At 39.6% G+C, this 22,323-nt stretch overlaps 1 protein-coding gene across 1 annotated transcript; it reads right to left on the bottom strand.

Annotated features, from left to right (window-relative positions):
* Nucleotides 1–18,307: 18,307 nt before the first annotated feature.
* LOC110935477 (pollen-specific protein SF21-like) lies at nt 18,308–19,568 on the bottom strand. The gene is made up of 4 exons (XM_022177864.2): nt 19,479–19,568; nt 19,250–19,327; nt 19,086–19,142; nt 18,308–18,607 (listed from the first exon to the last, which is right to left on the bottom strand). Exons 1-4 carry the CDS (start codon nt 19,518–19,520, stop codon nt 18,515–18,517), a joined length of 270 nt encoding a protein of 89 aa, XP_022033556.1. The 5' UTR covers nt 19,521–19,568; the 3' UTR covers nt 18,308–18,514.
* Between the last annotated feature and the right edge of the window lie 2,755 nt (nt 19,569–22,323).

Raw genomic sequence — 22,323 nt, 5'->3', positions numbered from 1 at the left:
TCGAGGAAATCATGAGCGATCACTTGAAAGGGAGAATCACAAGAGTAGTTTGTAAAGAGCATAGTTCCTTGATGTAGGTATCACAGGGAAATGCCATATACACATGTAACTACATTTGTATATCAGAATTGCAAACAACGACTTTTATTTATGAACAAAACAGATTTTTTCACAATACAAGAAAACAAAAGAAACAAAGGCATAAGACAACAACATCTTTTGCTCGGCCAAATGCTTATCTAAGGGTTGGATTTGCATTGACAATCTTCGGGCATTTGTTCCTCAAATGGCTCGTCTCACCATAGTTGTAGCAAGTACCAAACGGGAAACGAGCTTGAGTAGGGTTGACTTGGAGTTGGGTAGCAGCAAGGTTTGCAACAGCTTTATTTTGGATAGCAAAGTGGCATATGTTATTAATCAAATGTCCCAACCATCCACAGTAGGTACATTTGGAGCAGGGTATGAGGTTTAAATGATGACGGTTGCATCGCTTGCACCATGGGGCAGCTCCCAAGTACGGCTTCCCAGCTGGTGGCGTCACTACCTAGCTAGGTCCCGCTTGATTAGGTGTAACTGCTGCGGGTTTCTTTGAAGCCTTACGCTTTCTTGATTTTGGTGCAGGCCTGACTTCTGCTTCCTTCGGTGACTCTTGAGTGGCTCCATTTTTGAGACGATACATGGCAATGCTTAGATCCACAGACTTCAGTATCACTTCGCCTATTTGCTGGGCAAATTTAGCTGTTTGCTCGGACATTTGACCATTGTTGAGATGAAGAGACATTCTAGAAGAAAATGAAAGACATAGGAAGCAACAAATGAAATGTTATCGGATAAACAAACAAAAAGGCAATGCATACGAATTGCGATCATTTGTTTGTTACCTAAGGCAAACAAATGAGACGGTGATAAATCAAAGCAACCGGGTCATAATAATGTATTGCTGAAGACATGCTTTCCTATAAGTGAACACTCACCCCAAGAGTTCCCAGGTAAGAGTGACTGGTCCGATACTGCGGATTTGTACGAACACTCTAGCCTTAGACAGAAAACTTAGAGTACAGGCGTTCACCCTTCCAGTTTGCATGTGTTCACATTATAAGACGCAAACTTTGACGAGATTTGAAGACTTAGAGGGTTCAAAACCTTATAATCAATCATCCTAGAACAGATGATTGCATTTCAAAGTGGTTTTGAAATTTATGTTCTTGTTGTGGTTGTCGCCTAAGGATAGGTGACGGTATTGTTTTATGACTAAACGCAAGTAAACTCGCGTTAGGGTCCTAGGAAGGTTATAGACTAGGTCAAAGCATTACTAATAACCTAATTCCCTATAACCATGAGCGCTGATACCAACTTTTCTGTCACACCCCGACCACGTAAAACAACAAAACGTGGCGGAATCGTCGGGGAGTGTTGTAACAGAATCATTGTTTCATAACACATGGAAAAATTGAAATTTTGTTTTAATGATTAAATGAGTTACAATGTCTTAACAAACAAAGAAGTATAACATAATTAACTAGTCTTGCGTCTATTATTGTCACTAAGGCCCAAGTCCACCTATGTGTATCTTGACCAATCCTATGCATCATCTCCAGAAACACATGTGAAAATAGGTACGTCAGCATAAAAATGCCGGCAAGTACATAGGTTTTATTGATTTAGAATTCATGACTTAAGTTTAGAAAAAAAGTTGTTTAACAAAAGTCAGTCATGATCCTTGTAAAATGTTTTTGTTTTATAAATCATTTGAAAAGCGATGATAAGGTAGATGATATGTAAAAGAGTAATGTAAGGTTAAATGAATAACCAAGTAAAAATGAGTTTGTATAAAATAAGTTGTTTGTAAAACAATGTCTTGTGAAAAATATGTTATATGTCTAATCTGAAATGATTTAAACAACGCTGTGATATGTAATATCATACAAACACTTATATATAGGAAGTACCAGCGGCGTATCCACCATGCTTGTATCATATTACACACGCCTCGTTACTTAAATCACTTACCCAAACAAACCACCAATGTAAGATGTCTATGTTTAAACCAACTGCCAAATGTATTGAATAATATGTCAAAATCTTTATGTCAAGATGTAAATCATGTAATGTATAACCAATGTCAAAAATGTTTACGTATCAAATGTAAATCATGTAATGTGTAAACAAAAAGATATGTATTGCTAGTGAAATGCATCAACTAAACCATAGGTAAAATGCACAAAACAAAGTATTGAAGTAAAACTTGGTTTAAATCAAAGTGATGTTTTGTGGAAATGCATGCTATACTGATACAAACATCTATGCGATGTTGTGAAAATGCATACATTCAAGCCTTGCGACTGTGGCGATAAACCCCTAAACGAATTTAAAGGTCTATCTGTGTAAATGTATATCGAATTCGGTCATTGGTTTCATCCAAACATACCTAGGATGTCAGGAACGGGAGTTGTCAGTTCCTATGGTACCATTACCTACTAACGAACGGCGTGATCAATGTTAATGAATGTATATTGTCCCATTTAAACAAACCAAATGTCATACCAAAATGTAAGCATGTGAAGTGATGTAAATGTACTAAGTATGCAACAAATGAACATACATAGCATGTGATGTAAAACAAATGTACTAAGTATGATGAACATACATAGCATGTGATGTAAAACAAATGTACTAAGTATGATGAACATACATAGCATGAAAAGGTAATGTAAAACAATGTACTAAGTATGCGCTAAACGAACATACGTAGCATAAAATGTCATGTAAAACAATGTACTAAGTATGCACACAATGGACATACATAGCAAAAACATAATGAAATCATGTACTAATAGTGTACTAATGAACATAGCAAGTATATGATATGAAAACATGGAAAGCACGAAAGTAACAAGTAGGCACATGTGTTTCACCCCAAAAGGTATGAAAAAACAGTAAAAGAGGGGACTATGTACTCACTTGAGGGTGCTTAGAAGTCTTGAACAACAACCAAGAAAAGCTAGAGGGATCACGGAATCAAACGGCACCCTATATAGATAACTACATAAATAACCGGACCTAAATCGGGGGATTGGATAGTATGAGGTTTCGTAAACCAAATGAGTATTGGAACTCATATGATATGGTTAAACAAAGCCCACATACTAAAATGAAACCTAACCTAAGTGCTTACGACCCATTACGACCCGTTTAGGTAGCTTATGCTACTTTAACGCGTCGTTCGCGTAAAACGCGTTCGGACCGCTTAACTAGTCCTATGACAAGTAAAATATGCCTTAACATGCCTAATATAGTTACTTAATCAGATTTAATGTCAAAATTTAGGTTACATATGCTTAAAATGAATTTATGTGTAAAAAGGGTATTTTAGTAATTTTCCTAAGGCATATAAACTACCTATCATACAACTGCTTAAACGACGTGACCATAAGGTATAACCTCGGAAGGTTATTCCCTATACTACTATGGTCACCTAAAGTGTTTGGTCGGATCCTAATGATCGACCAAATGGGTCGGGTTCGAAAGCATAAGCGATTGTTTAGATTGCTTACCTTTACGACCCTAGACAAGCACAATTCTAAAATGACGAGTTAAACATGTTAAAACATGTTTAACAAAGTTTAAAAACAGGTTTGGTATCAATACAAAGGGTCTTGATACCCAAAAGTAGTTTGGTTACAAAATACGCAAGAATACGCATTTTGGCCGAAACTACGACCCGTCACTGAGCCTAGATAATGTGGTAATCAGTGGGTATAGTCACTAGGAACTATAACCATCGTGATTACGCTCACGTTATGAAGTTCAAACGAACTTCGCATTGACCATAAACTGGTCAATGCAGAAAGTCAAACACAGTTTGACTTTAACGCTAAAACGAAAGAAAAGCACGAAAGAATACTTACAGAAGGTCCCCGCAAGATTTGATCCGATTTACCCTCAGGTATGAAGTATGAACTCCAACTTAGAGGGCCAAAATCAGATTCAAATGTCGGTTTTGCAAATGAGAATGGAGGGGTATTTATAGATTTCATGGAACCGTTAAGATCGTTCGTCGAATAATGTGCTTTAATCTTAACCGTACACATGTGCCCATGGTTTTGTAAAACCATGGGAGCCCCTAGAATGAGTCCATGGTATAATAAAAACCATTGAATATTAGCCCATGGTATTGCAAAACCATGGGTTAAAACCATCAAATCTCAAAAGTGGACCAAGTTCAATGTATCTGCCAGAAATTTCAAAAATGGTCCCTTCACTTGTAAAACTTGATTTTTTTTGCACTTTTAAGCCCCGTTAACCCTATTTCAAGGCTCTAATATAAACTTAAAGTATAGGGAACTTAAAATATGCTCAAAAAAATCTCGGATGTCGGTTCGTTTTGTCGTACGGTTGTGTTGTTCGGTTAATTACGACGGAAATCGTAATGAACACAAAAACGATCCAAATTACGCGACGAATGGAATTTTTCTTATGCCAAACACTAAAATAAAGTATTTTAATGCTTACATAAATTTTTGGATGTCCGGATGTATTCAGGACGTAAGATATGTGCGAAAATGCAAACTTATGCACTTTTGACGCTTTTAGTCTCTATTGATCAAATAAGTTTATTTTATCATACCGAACCCGTCAAAGCCTATTTCTAAGCTATGTAAAGGATATTTAGTGTATGTTTAACTTATGATCATGTTCCGGAATGTTCGTTACAGTACGAATCGGCATACTTTCGCAGTTTGTCAATTTTAGTCCCTGTAAGCGACTTAACTTGATTTCGGCACACCAAACCTTCCAAAACATATTTATAAGTTGTGTAAAGGTTATTTGAGGTATGTTAAGCCTATGTCACTATTCTAGAGTGTTTGTTGCATTAAACTAGTTATATTTACGCATCAGTGCGCGTATAACCTTCCAGAAAGCGATTTAGAGCCCGAAATCGAACAAAAATTGATATGTGCAAATGATACACATATTTATACAAATCCCAAGTATGAAACACAATATTTCATTGGTTTGGTATTTGTTTGATGGTTGAAGTGACTCAGGTGTCACAAAAATATAATATTTTTGGGAAAAATATTTATATTTTGGAGATAGAATTAAAATATATTTTAAGTGTGACTTAATAATATATTTTTGGAATTGCCAGAAAACGCACATGTATTGAAACCCCCAGCCTTGGGAAGGAGTATAATTGATACATAATTAACAAGTGTAAACACGAAATAGCTGCCTAACTATTTCCCAAAAACTTAAACCTTAAGCTAAGGCACGGCCGTCCGTCTAATAGAAGTTAGTACGTGTAGGTCGTCGCACAGCAGGTTGACTGGGAGATTACTAGTTAGAGCCGCACTACGCTGAGTTTATGTCCCCCTTTTCTCTTAACTGTTTTCAGTTTTTATACTCCGGGGGTGAAATACATGTTACTATGATTACGAATACTTTTTACATGGTATGGTTGGCGTAAGGATGGTTACTACTTAGATCATGTGAGTGGGTAGGCGGGAACTGGAGGCCATTAATCCTCAGTGTAGGACCGAGGGACAATAGTGGTAGATCTATCTGGGTGTAGCGAGCCCAGGCCCAGGCCCAACAGTACGGACCTCGGGGTGACTTGGTGCCCGACACAAAAATCTGCTAGGTTTGAGTCTTCCTACTGCAGTTCACACATATCAATGGCCTTGCAAACCATTGGTGATCTGTTTATTTCCTTATCTGCTACACACCAAGGATTTTATACTTACAAAGGTTTTACATACTCACTACACATGAACTCGCTCAACATTTTTGTTGATTTTTCCAACTTACATGTATTTCAGGGAACTAAGGATCTGGCACGGTATGCTACGTTTTCACGCTGCGTTAGAGTTATGGGATCATCGAAGTTTAGGGGTTGTGGTTATGTCTTCTGAACAATGTTTTTATAGTTTTAGGTTGTAATTTCCGTTGCATGTGTCAACGCTCTAAGACAATGTTGTGGTACTTTTATTCTAAAACTTAAATCAATGGATGATCTGCATGGTTTTACTTTCATATAGCTTTGTTGTGATTAAGCTATGGTATTAAGAAGTCACACCAAATAAACCCACGCTTTCGCAAAGCCAGGGTGTGACAGCTTGGTATCAGAGCTTTGATCATAGCGAACTAGGATTCCTTCTCGAGTCTAGACTATGATCACTAGGGCTCTCACGAAAACATTTTTACATTGCATCCACTATGTGACAACCGGTAATTTACAGATCTTAATTACGTAATTAACAAGTGATTAATGCGATAATAAATAGTGTTTACAACGCATATTAACTTAATTAGGCCTTTGGAGTGCCTAGGAACGTTTATCCCACTTTACAGTACGCGTATGGTGATTTGCTGGAAATCTGCTGAATATTAAGCGACAACGAACTGATGCCGTACAAAATACTGACGACACCGACAAATATGGATGTTACACGAATTTTTTATGCTTATGGAGTTTAGGTCGCGATATCGGGCCTTGTAGGAATTACGGGCCACTTACACGTGAGATGGGCTTGTGGGCCCTGGGCCCAAACCCAACACCCACAAGCCTAGACCTGCACATGATATATTAGAATCTTATCAAGATTTGCAAAATCTATACAAGATTTATATAATCTAAACAAGATTTACTAAATCTACCATAATCTCTATAAAATCTAGTTAATAGATTTTTGTCTCTAAAGTTTGATACACACAAGATTTACACAAGAGTTCATAAACACTAACCTGAACGTAAATTGAGTACATAAAATACAATAAAAATTCATCTTGCTTATAAATAGGGGACATTAGTTTTGTTCTCATTCCACACCAACAACAGACTTGAAGTCTGTCTTTACCCCCCTCATCTCCTTACCATCTCTCTCCCTATTACACTACATACAATAAACAAAATACAGACTTGAAGTCTGTCTGGCCTCCCTCTCGATTATACCTGCAAGAAACACATACACACAAAATCCATGCTCTCATTCTCTTCAAACCCTAAACAACCACCAACCAGCCACACCCCATTCCATATCCCTCCCGTTAATTAAATCGGTGAGCCACAGGGGAGGAGCCAGCGGCGGCCGGCGGTTCATTTCCGTCGGGTGAGGCCCCCCCCTCTCGTCTCCTCGGAAACCAACAGTCACCACACTCCCCCCCGACTACCTTTATTTTCCGACGACGGCGAAAGGCGACAAGAACAGAGGAGAGAGAGTATATGAGAGAGAGAGGATGCCGGAGAAGGAGCGGCGCCCCCGCAGGCGGCGGCGTTAGCGGCGTTAACGGAGGAGAGCGAGGGCGACGGTACGGCGGTTGGTCCAACGAGATTCTCCGGTAAGCACCCATAACCCGTCTACACCTCTTTTCTTTTGGAATCGTAAATTTCCGCGCGTCTCTTGGCCCTTGGTTGTTTCAGGCATGAATGTTGATGTCGTGGTGGCCGACGATGACCACCGGTGACCGGTGACGACATGGCAGTGGTGGTGGTTGTTCACGGCTCGCTTAAGAGTTGTTCGGGTTCTTATTCAGTTTCTGGTTAAACCCGGTTAACAACAGACAATGACTTTGGATCGTGTCACGACTCAGTTTTGTGTTCCGGTCAAGGGTGGTTCAACTCAGTTTGACTCAGTCAAACCGAGTCAACTCGAGTCAACTCAGTGAACGCAACGAGTCAACTCAGCAAGTCAACTGGTCAACTCGGTCCGCGAAAACGACACGGAGATTCGGTAAAGATTTAGGATGAATATTAATTTTCATTGATTATTCCTTATTTCATGCGTGGAAAAACGAGCTCGAACCGCACAAAACGATGAGTTATTAGTTAATATTAACTTGGTCTTATTTATTATTTCGTTTATACAAACTGGCTATGCACAAAAATGGTTGAGTAATTGTTGAATCTTGATAAAAATAACAACACTTAGTTGTCAGGGCCGTCCAAAAACAGAGGAAACTCTGCCCGTTTTTCGAGAAAACCCGTAAAACAAAACGAGTTTTTATTATAAAACAAAACGTGTCTTGTTTGTAAAACGACGATTATTGTTATAAAGCGACTTTTATAAAACGAGATACAAATATAAAGTTTCTTTATCAACAACTTGCAACAACACGAAAACAACGATACCGAAATTATTTCGACAATAAATAAATATAGTTTATATATTTATTTCGAACAAAAACGACGATTCTTTTATAAAATAGATATAACTTATCTATTTATTTCAAACATCGTACAACGTGAATTCGTTTTACAAAATAAATATGGTTTTTATATTTATTTCCAACTACAAGCAACTCAATGATACTCTCGCCAAATAAATATAATTTTTTTTATATTTATTACAAACGCCTAAACGACATATACACATATTTTGATAATTTTCATACAACGCGCGATAAATAATACAAGTTCATTATATATTACTTTCATACGAATATTCCTATATATCAACATACGACTTCTCAAATCGAGTTAACAAGTATAACATCTTCGTTGCTTTTAAGTTAACAACGTACCAACGAATCGTTCGATTAACGATTTGGTGGAGCTCGGTAACACGTAATTGCCGTTTTTGGTTAGAAACTTATTAGATATTCCAAGTTAGGAATATTGTAGAATGCACACTAGCGAGTCAAGTCTTGGAAACGACATCACAAAGTCGTATTTAGCTAGCTTTGCACAGGAATATTCAGGCGAGTTCATAACCCCCACTTTTTACTGTTTTACATTTTTTGTAAATGTTTTTGGGGTGGAAAGACATGCACGGTTTTCAGAAACGTACAAAGTTTTGAACAAACGCAAAACTTGTATTTCTAAATCATATCACGAATAGATTTCGAGGAACTCAAATGATTTACGAAAGGTTTATACTAAATATACCGGTTTTTACAAAACAAATGCGTATTTTCGAAATGTGAATGATTTTTCATAACTAGGGAGTCATTCAGGGTGGCTGGGGAGGTTCAGCCAGGGTGGCTGGGGAGGTTCAGGCAGGGTGGTTGGGGAGGTTCAGCCAGGGTGGCTGGGGAGGTTCAGTCAGGGTGGCTGGGGAGGTTTAGCCAGGGTGGCTGGGGTGGAATATGTGTTACTATGATTACAAGTACTTTATACATGGTATGGTTAGCGTAAGGAGGTTTACTACTTAGATCATGTGAGTGGGTAGGAGCAACATGGGGCCATAAATCCTCATGGTAGGACCGAGGGACAAGAGCGGTAGATCTATCTGGGTGTAGCGAGCCCAGCCCCAGGCCAAACAAGAAACGGACCTCGGGGTGACTTTGTGCCCAACGCATAAATCCGCTAGGTTTGAGTCTTCCTACTTGCACTTCACACATATCAATGGCCTTGCAAACCATTGGTGATCTCTTTTTCCTTATTTGCTACATACCAGGGATTTTTATCGTACACACTTACAAAATGCTTGATTTATACAAAATAAAAACCATGTTTTATACAAATTCAAAGTATTGGATTATATGGGCATAGAGTCAAAGTCAGGGTGGGCATTGACGGTTATACATACTTTACAAATACATAGTTTTACGATCATAGATCGTTACAAATACAAAGTCCTCATATAATCTGGACAAGAAAATGATTTTTTAAATTCGTTTTCTCAATACCATTTCGAAAACCGGTTATTCCAAAGATTTATTTCAAATCTTTCACAACTCAAAAGATTTATTTCAGAGCTTTTACAAACAAACTATGAACTCGCTCAACTTTATGTTGACTTTTTTTTTTTGCATGTTCTTTCTCAGGTTGCATTTCTAAGACAAGACGCAGTTGGAATAGGATGACCATGAAGAGTCGAGTACTTAGAGACTTAAATTATTTGCTTCTGCTATGCAATGAAGATACCAGTCCAGTCACGCCAATGCTCTGATAATTTCGGGGTGTGACACACTATGTCCAGATCCTGAGGGAGTGGTCTAGTGGGACTAGGGGGCTCAGTCTGGGAGGCTGAGGGAGTAGTCTAGTTGGACTAGGGAGTCAATCTGAGAGGCTGGGAGAGTAGTCTAGTGGGACTAGGGGGTCAGTCTGAGAGGCCGGGAGAATTGTCTAGTGGGACTAGGGAGTCAGTCTAGGAGGCCGGGAGGTTAATCTAGTGGGACTAGGAGGTGCAGTCTGGGAGGCTGGGAGGTTAGACTAGTGGGACTAGGAAGATTTCTTGATTGCTTATTGATGACTAACATGTTTATTTGACTATATGATTGATTATTTGTGCATATGTGTGTTTGTGTTACAGACGTCATGCCTTCATCCAGAGAGTCGGACACCACAGACCCCATGCCTATAGTATCGGACGACATGGTCTCATCAGAGCACGAGGTGTATACCTCAGATACTACCAGCACGGACGATGATGATTTCCAGCCATTTGCCCTGCCCGATGTCGTTGCTGAGCCCGCTGATGGCCCTATCGCTGGGGATTTGCCGCTCGCGGTGATCCCTGCCCCTGTACCCCTAGCCGCTTACCCTATTGTTGATATGCCCCTTGACGTAGTCGCTAACGACGACGTCGACTTGTTTGATGAGGACCCACTCGAGGATGACTTGGAGGGCGAGGCCCTTATTGCTGTTGGTGATCCCCTACTTCTCGCTGATGCTCCTGCGGAGGAGGCACCCATCCATTCACCTGTCCCAGACTCCTTTGGGTCTGGGGCATCTGCACCTTCACATGCGCAGGGAGTGCAGCATCATTCGCATGACACGGACCCTGATATGGCATCATCCGCTGCACCTGCCCCTGCCACTGCCCCTAGCTTTGAGTTTGGTCATGACATTGATGATGATTCGGATCCTGTTTCCCACCCGGTTTTGACCCAGATCATGACATTGAGTTCATACATTTAGATCAGCCCATGGAGGATCCCGTACCCCTGTTGACCCTATGTTTGCTGATCCCGTTGATTTTGAGATGGAGTTTGACGATCCGGAGCCTGCTGTGGCCCCCGAGCCAGTAGTTGCTCCAGACCCCGCATTCGAGCATGACCCTATTCATGCTGATGTACCCGCTGTTGATCCTTTGATTGCTGATATACCTGTTGACGATCATCCTATTATTGCTCCACTGTTGGAGGATAATCATGCTGTTGATGCTCCTCATATCGCTGATATTCCTGCTGCTCCTCTTGTTGCCCCTCTTCCTGATCCCGTGCCTGTGCAGCCCGATCATACACCTTTCACGACCCATGTTGATCCTCGATATACGCACACCTGAAATGGGTGGATAGACGATGATGATGACTACCCGCCTTTCGTGGTACTTGTTAAACCTGCTTCAGTTCCTATTGATGCACCATTGTTACCCACACTTACCGCTGATGCTCACCGCACCGACTTGCCTATCACATTTCTCCAGGACATACCCCCACCACGTCCTGGGGAGGGTTCATCCCGTCAGCTGTTTGGTCAGATACCTTTCATGACTGGAGGAGATCAGTTTGTACCACAGATCTCTCATCATACTGCGATTCCCCCTATTGCACCGTTTGCTATGCCATCCTTTGCTCCAGCTAGTGAGTCGTTCCTCTAGCCTTCGCCACCCATCATGCCACCATCTGATCCTTATCATCCTTATCACATGGGTTACTCTACAGAGGATATTCTCGGATCTTTCATGATACAGCAGGAGGCGCTGACCCGTCGCGTGCAGGAGCTTGAGAGAGCTCAGCGACTCCCGTGCCAGTGCCAGACTCCACCTGCAGTATCTCATCCTCCACGTCCACTTTCACCAGATTCTGCTGCTCGCTTTTGGACTCCTGAGCAGCAGATAGCTTACTTGTTGCGCTCTCATCGAGCTATTGAGGAGGATTGGCTTCACATGCGACATTTGCTTTTTTCTCATTTTCCCCCTCCTCCACCGCCATCAGCTTAGGACCATTTTGTACGACACGGGTAGACTTTTGTTGAGAAGACGTTGATTGCACAGATTGCACAGCTTTCGGGAGACTGCATTTTGATTATGACTTTTGTTACTATGTATATTGGATGTATTGACACTAATTTGATAGTTTTGGACTAGGGCGATGTGGCCCTTAGTCATGGATGTTGTATGATACAGTTGTGTACTTGTAAACCTTACATTGTGGTCTTGATTTATGACAGTGCAATCGTAGTATTCTCATCATATGTGATGTTTGATTTATTTTTATGTTCTATAACATGAGATGTTATGTGTTTGATTTGTTTATAACATGATATGTTATGTGTTGATATTGTTACTATATACGTATGATCCTTCTATTTATTACGACCTGACCAACGTAAACACATCTTTTAGAAGATGCCACCAAGACGCCAGGCACGCATGCCTACCAACGAGGCAGAACTCCAACAAGTCATTGCTGCCGCCATTGCGCAATATGCTGCTTCGCAGGCGGAAACCAGTGGGAATATCTCCCAAAACCATGGCAATAACAATCCGCCTCATGGTAATATTAAGTCATTAAGACATACCACGATACATTTGGATATCTCTAGCAAGTTTGCTAATACCATTTGTATATTCTAACGTATGTGCAGGGTGCACCTACAAGCAGTTCCTAGACTGCAAGCCTGTAAACCATGATGGCACCGGAGGTGCCGTTGCTTTTGTCAGATGGGCCGAGAAGACGGAGTCTGTTCTCCGAATGAGCAAGTGCGCTCCAGACCAACAAGTTACTTACATTTCTGGGCTATTCTTGGACGAAGCCCTGTCCTGGTGGAATTTACAAGTACAAACCCTTGGTGAAGCCGCTGCATATGCAATGACATGGAAACGAGCTAAAAGAGCTTATGCGAAGAAAGTATTGCTCTCGTGCTGAAATTCAAAAGTTGGAAACTGAGTTTTGGCATCTGAAGGTGGAAGGACCCAAAATCGCGGAGTACGTTCAAAGGTTTCACGACCTGTCTCATGTGGTACCTTATATGATTACACCGGAATTCAAGCAAATCGAGCGCTTCATTTGGGGTTTAGCTCCTCAAATCATGAGTATGGTGACTACTTCAAAGCCTGCGACAATCACAGAGGCAATCGATCTGAGCGTAGCTCTTACTGAGGAAGCCGTCCGCTTAAACAAGTTTTCAAATGTTGAGCCAAAGAAGGAGACCCACGTAGAGTCATCTGGCGAGAATAAAAGGAAGTTCTCGAATTTCAAACAAGGAACAAGCGGGGTTGTTAAGAAAGGAGAGTCAAGCACGCCGGTTCAAGCTACAACCGGTGCTGGGAAGAAAGAAAAAGGTTATATGGGTACACACCCCAAGTGTAACACCTGCCAGCGTCACCATTCTGGCCGGTGTGGTTCGAAAGTGTGCGAAGCTTGTGGAAAAACTGGACATTTGAAGGATAACTGCTGGGCTAATGCTGGCCGGGGTGGCCAAGGAGGTTTTGGTAATCGGAACAATAACCGTGGTGGTAATGGAAATCGTGCACAAGGAAATAACGAAGGAAATGGAAACCGAGGCAACAACGCGAATCAAGCGGGTACTGTGAACCGAAATCAAAACAACAATCAAGCTGGGAACGGAGCAGGAAATGGTCAAAGAATGGGTTGTTTCAACTGTGGTGACATTGGGCATTTTAAGAGAAACTGCTCGGAATTAAACCAAGCACGAGGAAGAGTCTTTAATATCGAAGCGAGGGAAGCGCGCCAGGAACCCAATGTTGTTACTGGTACGTTCCCTATAAACCAGCGCTTTGCATCCGTTTTATTTGATACTGGTGCCGATTATAGCTTCGTGTCATTAGAATTTAAGAATATGCTTGGGTTAGCCGTTAGTAAATTAGATATCCCGTACTCAATCGAATTGGCGAATGGAAAGTCGGTAGAAGCCAATGAAGTGATCAGAGGTTGTGTAATCGAGTTGGGAGAGCGTGAGTTTACTTTGGATCTACTACCGGTCAAGAATTGATATCCTCTACCAAGGATTGATGATCTGTTTGACCAGCTGCAAGGTTCAAGCTTTTATTCAAAGATCGATCTTCGATCAGGATACCATCAGCTAAGGATACAAGAGGAAAGTATCCCGAAGACAGCCTTTAGGACTCGTTATGGGCACTACGAGTTCCTAGTTATGCCGTTTGGGTTAACAAACGCACCTGCAGTCTTTATGGATTTGATGAATAGAGTTTGCAAGCCATATCTTGACAAGTTCGTGATTGTGTTTATCGATGATATTTTGATTTATTCAAAGACGAAGAATGAACACGAACAGCATTTAAGGGCCATTCTGGAGTTGCTGAAGAAGGAACAATTGTATGCCAAATTTTCAAAGTGCGAATTTTGGTTGCGCTAAGTCCAATTCCTTGGACATGTAGTGAATTGGGATGGGATTCATGTGGACCCCACCAAGATTGAGGCGATAAAGAATTGGGAAACCCCAAAGACGCCAACCGAGATTCATCCATTCTTGGGTTTGGCTGGGTATTATCGAAGGTTCATCGAGGATTTTTCAAAAATCGCTCAACCACTGACACTCCTCACACAGAAAGATAAGAAGTTTGATTGGGGAATCAAACAGGAAGAAGCATTTCAGCTGTTAAAAGACAAGCCCTGCAATGCGCCAATCTTAGCACTACCAGAGGATACAGATGATTTTGTGGTATATTGTGACGCTTTGCGTCAAGGCTTGGGTTGCGTGTTGATGCAACGCCAGAAGGTTATAGCTTATGCATCGCGCCAGCTGAAGGTACATGAAAAGAATTATACCAGACATGACTTGGAATTAGGCGCAGTGGTATTTGCATTGAAGATCTGGAGACACTACTTATATGGTACAAAGTGTATAATCTTCACAGATCATAAGAGTCTGCAACACATATTCGACCAGAAAGAGCTGAATATGAGACAAAGACGTTGGGTCGAGTAGTTGAACGATTACGACTGCGAGATCAAGTACCATCCAGGGAAGGCGAATGTAGTCGCCGATGCCCTAAGTCGAAAAGAGAGGATCAAGCCCATAAGGGTTAAGGCTTTGGAGATGATTATTCAGACAGATCTTTCTATGCGCATTCGTGCCGCGTAGAAAGAAGCACTTAAGGAAAGAAACATTGAATAAGAATATCTCCGTGGGATGGAGAAGTAGTTAATACCAAACGAGGAAGGAACGTTATGCTTCATGAAAAGGATTTGGGTTCCTCTGTTTCGTGGTTTGAGAAGGGTTATTTTTTATGAAGCTCACAAATCACGATACTCTATCCATCCAGGAGCGGATAAGATGTACCAAGATCTTAAAGAATACTATTGGTGGCCTAGGATGAAAGGCGACGTTGCTGTTTATGTGAGCAAATGTTTGACGTGCGCCAAGGTTAAAGCGGAATACCAGAAGCCTTCGGGACTTCTGCAACAACCGGAGATTCCAAAGTGGAAATGGGAACAAATTTCCATGGATTTTATAACGAAGTTGCCAAGAACGCCAAAGGGTCATGACACTATTTGGGTAATAGTGGACCGGCTAACGAAATCAGCGCACTTCTTACCTATCAGAGAGAAGGATAACACGAGTAAGTTGGCTGAAATTTACATGAGAGAAATCGTTGCACGTCATGGAGTGCCTCTCTCGATCATCTCTGATAGCGACAGAAGGTTCGTATCAAGGATTTGGCAATCCTTCCAAGAAGCTTTTGGCTCGCAATTGAATCTGAGCACTGCATTTCACCCACAGACCGATGGACAAAGAGAACGAACGATACAGACATTGGAGGATATGCTGAGAGCATGTGTTATGGATTTGGGTGGTAGCTGGGATAAGCATTTACCATTGGTCGAGTTTTCATATAACAACAGCTACCACACCAGTATTGGTGCCACGCCATTTGAAGCTCTATATGGCCGCAAGTGCAGATCACCGCTTTGTTGGTCTGATGCAAGTGATAAACAATTGGTTGGTCCTGATGTGGTCCAGGAAACCACAGATAAGATTGCACAGATCCGAGATCGCATCAAGGCGGCCCGCGATCGTCAGAAATGTTATGCGGACCGAAGAAGGAAACCTCTAGAGTTTGAGGTAGGTGATATGGTTTTGTTGAAAGTATCACCCTGGAAGGGTGTGGCACGCTTCGGGAAGCGTGGAAAGTTGAATCAGCGGTTTATTGGTCCATTCAGAATTCTGGAAAGAATTGGGTTAGTAGCGTACAAACTGGACTTACCTGCCGAACTGAATGGTGTTCACGATACATTTCATGTATCAAATCTAAAGAAGAGTCCAACGTAAGATACTGTTGTCATTCCCGCCGACGAGATTCATATTGACCACACGCTCCATTTTGTTGAAGAACCCGTTGAGGTTACAGATTGGAAGGTGAACAAAACCCGCCGGAGCAGTGTCAGGCTCATGAAGGTTCGATGGAACGCAAGACATGGTCCTGAATACACCTGGGAATGTGAGGATCGAATGAAAGAAAAGTACCCCCCACTTATTTCCCAAGACCCCTGCAACTAGAAGCAGAACTTAAAATTTCGGGACGAAATTTTTCTAACGGGGGGAGAATGTGACAACCCTCACCAAACCAGGTATCCGTACAAATTAATTAATATTTAATTGATGCTTAATTACTGTGCTTGCTTACAGTTGTGAATAAACTGCTACATGATTTCTGATATATATAAAACCATGCATCATGCTTAATTACTGTGCTTGCTTACAGTTGTAGAACTGCGTCACTAGGTGATAGTTATAGTGACCGGATGTGCCAAAAATATGATTTAAACACAAATTCTGCACTTTATTCACAAAATTCAGCATTGTATTTAACTAGTAAAGTGCACAAACATGGGAAAATAACACTAGACACTTTCCAAAGTGTCGGGAATTCTTTGTGTCACTAAAAATAATATTAAAGACACTTTAAATGCTTATTAAGCACTTTAACGGATCAGTATCTAACCAAACAACCAGACTTTACCCGGAACATAAAAATACTGTCAATGACACTATTTTCCCTTTTCTGAGCCAGTTAGGGTCCCTGAATACCCTAACACCCGGTACAAAACACCACACACTAGTAATTAGTTAAACCTCCTAATTAAACTAACTAGTTACCTAACTATCAAGTTGGAAACCAACCCATTTACCCCCCCCCCCCCCCGCATGAACCGAATCAGTCCCAAGAGGACACCACCCACAAATTTTTTTTGAATATTTTATTAATCCATACTTAATATCATGGAGACATAATATCTAGTGGTTAATGAATGTGGATGGATTATAAATAACACCATAGGATTATTACATTCACATAACCAACCAACAAAAATTTCATCTTTCTCTCCCTCTCTAAGATATCCTCGGCCGAACACACACACCCACATCCACTCACTTTCAAGTTTTGATCAAGGCATTCCAAATACATACAAAGGTGAAGGATCACATATAAGGAGGCTCGGTGCTTGCGGAATCACAAAGACCTCTTTACGACGCTATTATCCACCTATTTTTCGCCAAGATTCTTCCCTAGCCTTGTGCTAGTGGTAAGTGATTCTAAACACCCTCTCGATCTTGTTTGAAGTGGTTAATAAGAGAATTTACGGGTAAATATTATAAACACTAAAGATCAAAGTTTAAAGTCTTGAAAGTGTAATGAACATGGTGGATAAAAAGAAACTAATGGTGTAAAACTCATGAATCGTGTTTTGTTATGGTTATTTTATGTTCTTGAATGCTAGTAGTGGAACGGATCGTCGTCTAACCATGCTAGTTCATGTTCATGAAACATGAACTAGTGATATGTTAAATGTGAAAGTTGCAAGATGACGAATCTTTCCACAACATAAATATGAACTTGTGTAAAAATAGTTTTTCTTGTAAAATGGAGTTCTATACTACACTACTAGAAAATAGAGCTTTTGCCACCGCACTTATGGTTGCAAAACAGTCACATTTGCCTTGTTGCCACCATTTTGCAACCGAATATGCGGTGGCAAAAACACCCGTGTCAATTGGTCTATTGCCACCAAATAGCCACCACTTTTATATTTTGCTACCAAATTTTTGCCACCACAAAAACCGTCAAAATTATTTGCGACCGCCACTTGTTCACTACACTACCGGGTCTTTTTGCTACCGCGTTGTGATGAATTTTTTGTCATCATTTTGCTACCATTTAGCCACCTATATTGTCACCATTTAGCCACCTCTTTCATTGAAGTTTTGCCACCATTTTTGATACCATTTAGCCACCGTTTTCATTGAAAATTAGTTGCAACTATTTAGCCAGTAGCATTACACATATGCTACCATTTAGCAACCACTTGGATTGATTATTTTCAAACACACCATACAAATTTCTCATTTCCCTGTTTTTTTATTAAAAGTATGTTTCGATAAAATTACAATTATATAAAACACTCAATAAAACTACAAACCCAAAAATGTATATAGAACATCTCTGTTCAAAACCATCCTAATACAATAAACATCAAAACACTCAAAACCAAGTGTTTATAGCATATTTTCGAACTGTGATCGCTTCAACTTATGACATCCTATTGAGCATGGTATCCATATCCACCTTATCTTTTGCTTTTACAACAACCCAACAATAATTCCATTTAATCTTTCTTTTTCTTCATCCTTTTCCTTAAAGAACTCCTTGATAACCAATTTCAACTTTTCAATCTACAAAACAACCAACAACCACTGAATAAAATCAAAAAGTCATCATTAACGAAACTAGTATTATTACAGGCGCTTCCGGCACAGGTTTAAGTTAATTCACAGTTAATGTAAGTTTGCATATATGACAGTTCATAAGTATTGGGAGTGGGAAATTCTTTATATATAAATAACGTTTTGAAATAGTAAAAAATAAATTGAACTTGCTCTGATTTCTAAAAAGTGTCGTTCCTCTGTTTTCGGAGGCCCAAATCGAACTACGAAGTGGTGGCGCTTTTGCAAAATTATCATTTTCAGCATATTTAGTAACAAAACCCTCCTCCTTTATCCGGGCTTGGGACCGACAATTATAAACTAAAAACTTCATAATTGGCGTAGCAAATTTTTTTTTTTAAAGTCATACGTCCTGTTATTATTAGTTATCGAAGCTAAATTAGATGTCCGAGGCCAATTAAGGTAGTATCGCAAATTCACAACTAACCTTCCTGTATGCTCGAACGATTTCTGATTCTGGGACTTCTAGACTACCACAGACCGCCTGATTTAACCCATAGAATTTTGTGATCAAAGTTATATAGTGAATTAGGTAGGCCCATTAGAGTATGGGAAAGTATTACAAAGGTAAAAAGTTTGAATAATATATACCTTACTGAAGTATCTGTGAATCAATAACTCCTTTAACATGTCACACATAACGCAATATTGAAGCAATTTCGACATGAACTATGAATAAAAACTTTGGTTAGATCATTGTGACCGTGCATAACCAAATCAAGAATATGTTTATAAAATCATAGATTTGTTTCAACATTTTCTAAATGCTCAAAAAAAGTGATAACTATATTGAAAACAAAAAAAAAATGAAAGAACTAACCTTATTGTAAAACCATTCATTCCAAGAAGCTACTCTCTGCATAGAGGGTAAACAAGTATCAAACCACTTACTCTTTCACTATATTTTATCTGCAACAAAAAAGTTTAATAATCGGTCAAACATGATGAAGCAAATCAGTCAAAAGTTTATAACGACTAGCGGCGTTTATACCGAAAATAGTGTAAAAATATAGGCACCCGCCATTGCTCCCATACACATCACTGAAGCACAGTGGCGGATCTAGAAAATCTGCCAAGCCGTAACGTTTTATAAATAAGCGGTAACGAAATCGAAAAAACGTCAAATTTTTTCAAAAACCACAATTCCACAAAACAAACTTTCAAAAGGTAAACTCACATTTCTTGTGTTCCAAAGAAGAAAACTAAAACTTTCTTCTGGTCAACATCGTATCCCCACTTTTATGCTCACTAACCTGCAACCAAAGATACAAAATTACAATATCCCCACTTTTATACCCCCTTCTATACCAATACATCATTGTTGCCAATCTATCATAATTAGCTCGGTGTTCTCAGATTCATCAAAAATTGTGATTTGAATCCAATGTTAGAATGAATTCATAGAACACGTACAAAAAGACACCACCTCCAAAGATCCAATCATTGCCATGGACAAAATAGATAACAGTTCATTATCAACAACTCATTTAATTAACCTAGTGCAGAAATTAACCTCAAGAAGGTGGAATGGCTATGTCTTTGATGGCGTTGATTTCGTCAGAAATTAACCTCAAGGAATGTTTCTCCATCCTATGCTTCCGCCATGAGTGTCGTTTCTCTCTATCGTTCGCCCCTTCCCCGTCACAAGCAAACACAAAACCCTAACCACACGACTAATGAAATTAGAGGGAGGGATACGAAATTAGGGTTTGGGAAGTGAATGAAGGCAAGGGAGAAAAGGAAGGTGGAATATGAATCAGCGAGTAATTTTGAGACTATTCAAAACCCCAAAACGTGGAGAGCGGAAATATTTGCCCGCTCATTCAAAGTGTTAATTAATTTTCATATTTTATCACCGTTGAAACGGTGACAATTCAATCATATCTTTTAAAACCTATGATTTTGCCATGCTTTAGCCACCAAAATTGTATTTTTCTTATGAATTTGTGACCAAAAATAAAAAGGGCAAAAATTGTCACCACTTAGCTACCATATTATAATAAGCGCGTTTAATTTTCATTTTGGTGAGAAATCGGTTCCTAAATTTGCTATCTTTTTTTTTCGGTGGCAAATTTTGGTGACAATTGCCCTTTTTTCTAGTACTGCTAGTAGATCTAAGGATCTGCAAGTGGTATTTTCGAAGAACCAAGCGTAAAATGAAACCATGTTTAAAAGCTGGATCTTTCTTGCAACAAAGACATTTTTATGAACAAACAAGTGTGTAGACACTTGTGTGACAAAAAGTTTTAAGAAAGAAATATTTTCGTAATCCTTGGACTAGAAGTTGTAAACTTCAATTTTCTTTAAAAATGAGATGTCCGAGAAACCGATTTTATTTATAAAGGTAGAAAGATCTACTAAAAATGATGGAAAGTTACTACATACTTTTACACAACTTACAAGTTCATGTGGTTGCGATTTATGTATATTTTTGACTAGTTTAATGTTTGAATATTGTTTGATGATGTTGGGAAAATTGTTGATTGAATTTTGAAAAGAAAATGATACGCTAGAAAGCGTGGCCACCTCCAGTTACAGAGGAAATTTTTCTAGAAAATAACACTTGGAATTATTTTCATGACAAGTGCTTAAAAATATCTTTTTAACTTGTTTTTCCAAACAACCTTCGCCATGAATTTTTATTACAAAATCTCCAAGTGTCGGAGGTGGGATTTTTATAAATAAAGCTTGTTAAATATATATTTAGAATATATATTTTTCATAGTAACACTTATGTAATTTTATGATTATTTTGTGAACTATATAAATATTATTTTTAGAGTAAAAATAATATTACTGGAACATACCGAATATTAACGACTCCAAAATAATACCAACGCCTTCACAATAAATATTTAAGTTACACCGGTATTATTGTTACCACCCGAACTTCAAATGTAACTTACGTATTTTCAGAAAAATACTCTTACATGCATATTTTGACAAAAGTATTATTTTGGGAAAAATTATATGGAATAAAATATAATATTTTTGGGAAAATATTTATATTTTGGAGATAGAATTAAAATATATTTTAAGTGTGACTTAATAATATATTTTTGGAATTGCAAGAAAACGCACATGTATTGAAACCCCCAGCCTTGGGAAGGAGTATAATTGATACATGATTAACAAGTGTAAACACGAAATAGTTGTCTAACTATTTCCCAAAAACTTAAACCTTAAGCTAAGGCACGGCCGTCTGTCTAATAAAAGTTAGTACGTGTAGGTCGTCGCACAGCAGGTTGACTGGGAGATTACTAGTTAGAGCCACACTACGGTGAGTTCATGTCCCCCTTTTCTCTTAACTGTTTTCAGTTTTTATACTCCGGTGGTGAAATACATGTTACTATGATTACGAATACTTTTTACATGGTATGGTTAGCGTAAGGATGGTTACTACTTAGATCATGTGAGTGGGTAGGCGGGAACTGGAGGTGATTAATCCTTAGTGTAGGACCGAGGGACAATAGTGGTAGATCTATCTGGGTGTAGTGAGCCCAGCCCCAGGCCCAACAGTACGGACCTCGGGGTGACTTGGTGCCCGACGCAAAAATCTGATAGGTTTGAGTCTTCCTACTGCACTTCACACATATCAATGGCCTTGCAAACTATTGGTGATCTCTTTATGTCCTTATCTGCTACATACTAGGGGTTTTATACTT

The sequence above is a fragment of the Helianthus annuus genome, chromosome 1, assembly GCF_002127325.2.
Source record: "Helianthus annuus cultivar XRQ/B chromosome 1, HanXRQr2.0-SUNRISE, whole genome shotgun sequence".
NCBI lineage: Eukaryota > Viridiplantae > Streptophyta > Magnoliopsida > Asterales > Asteraceae > Helianthus > Helianthus annuus.
Note: the sequence above shows the minus strand (reverse complement) of the source record. Positions and strands in the feature narration are given on the sequence as shown.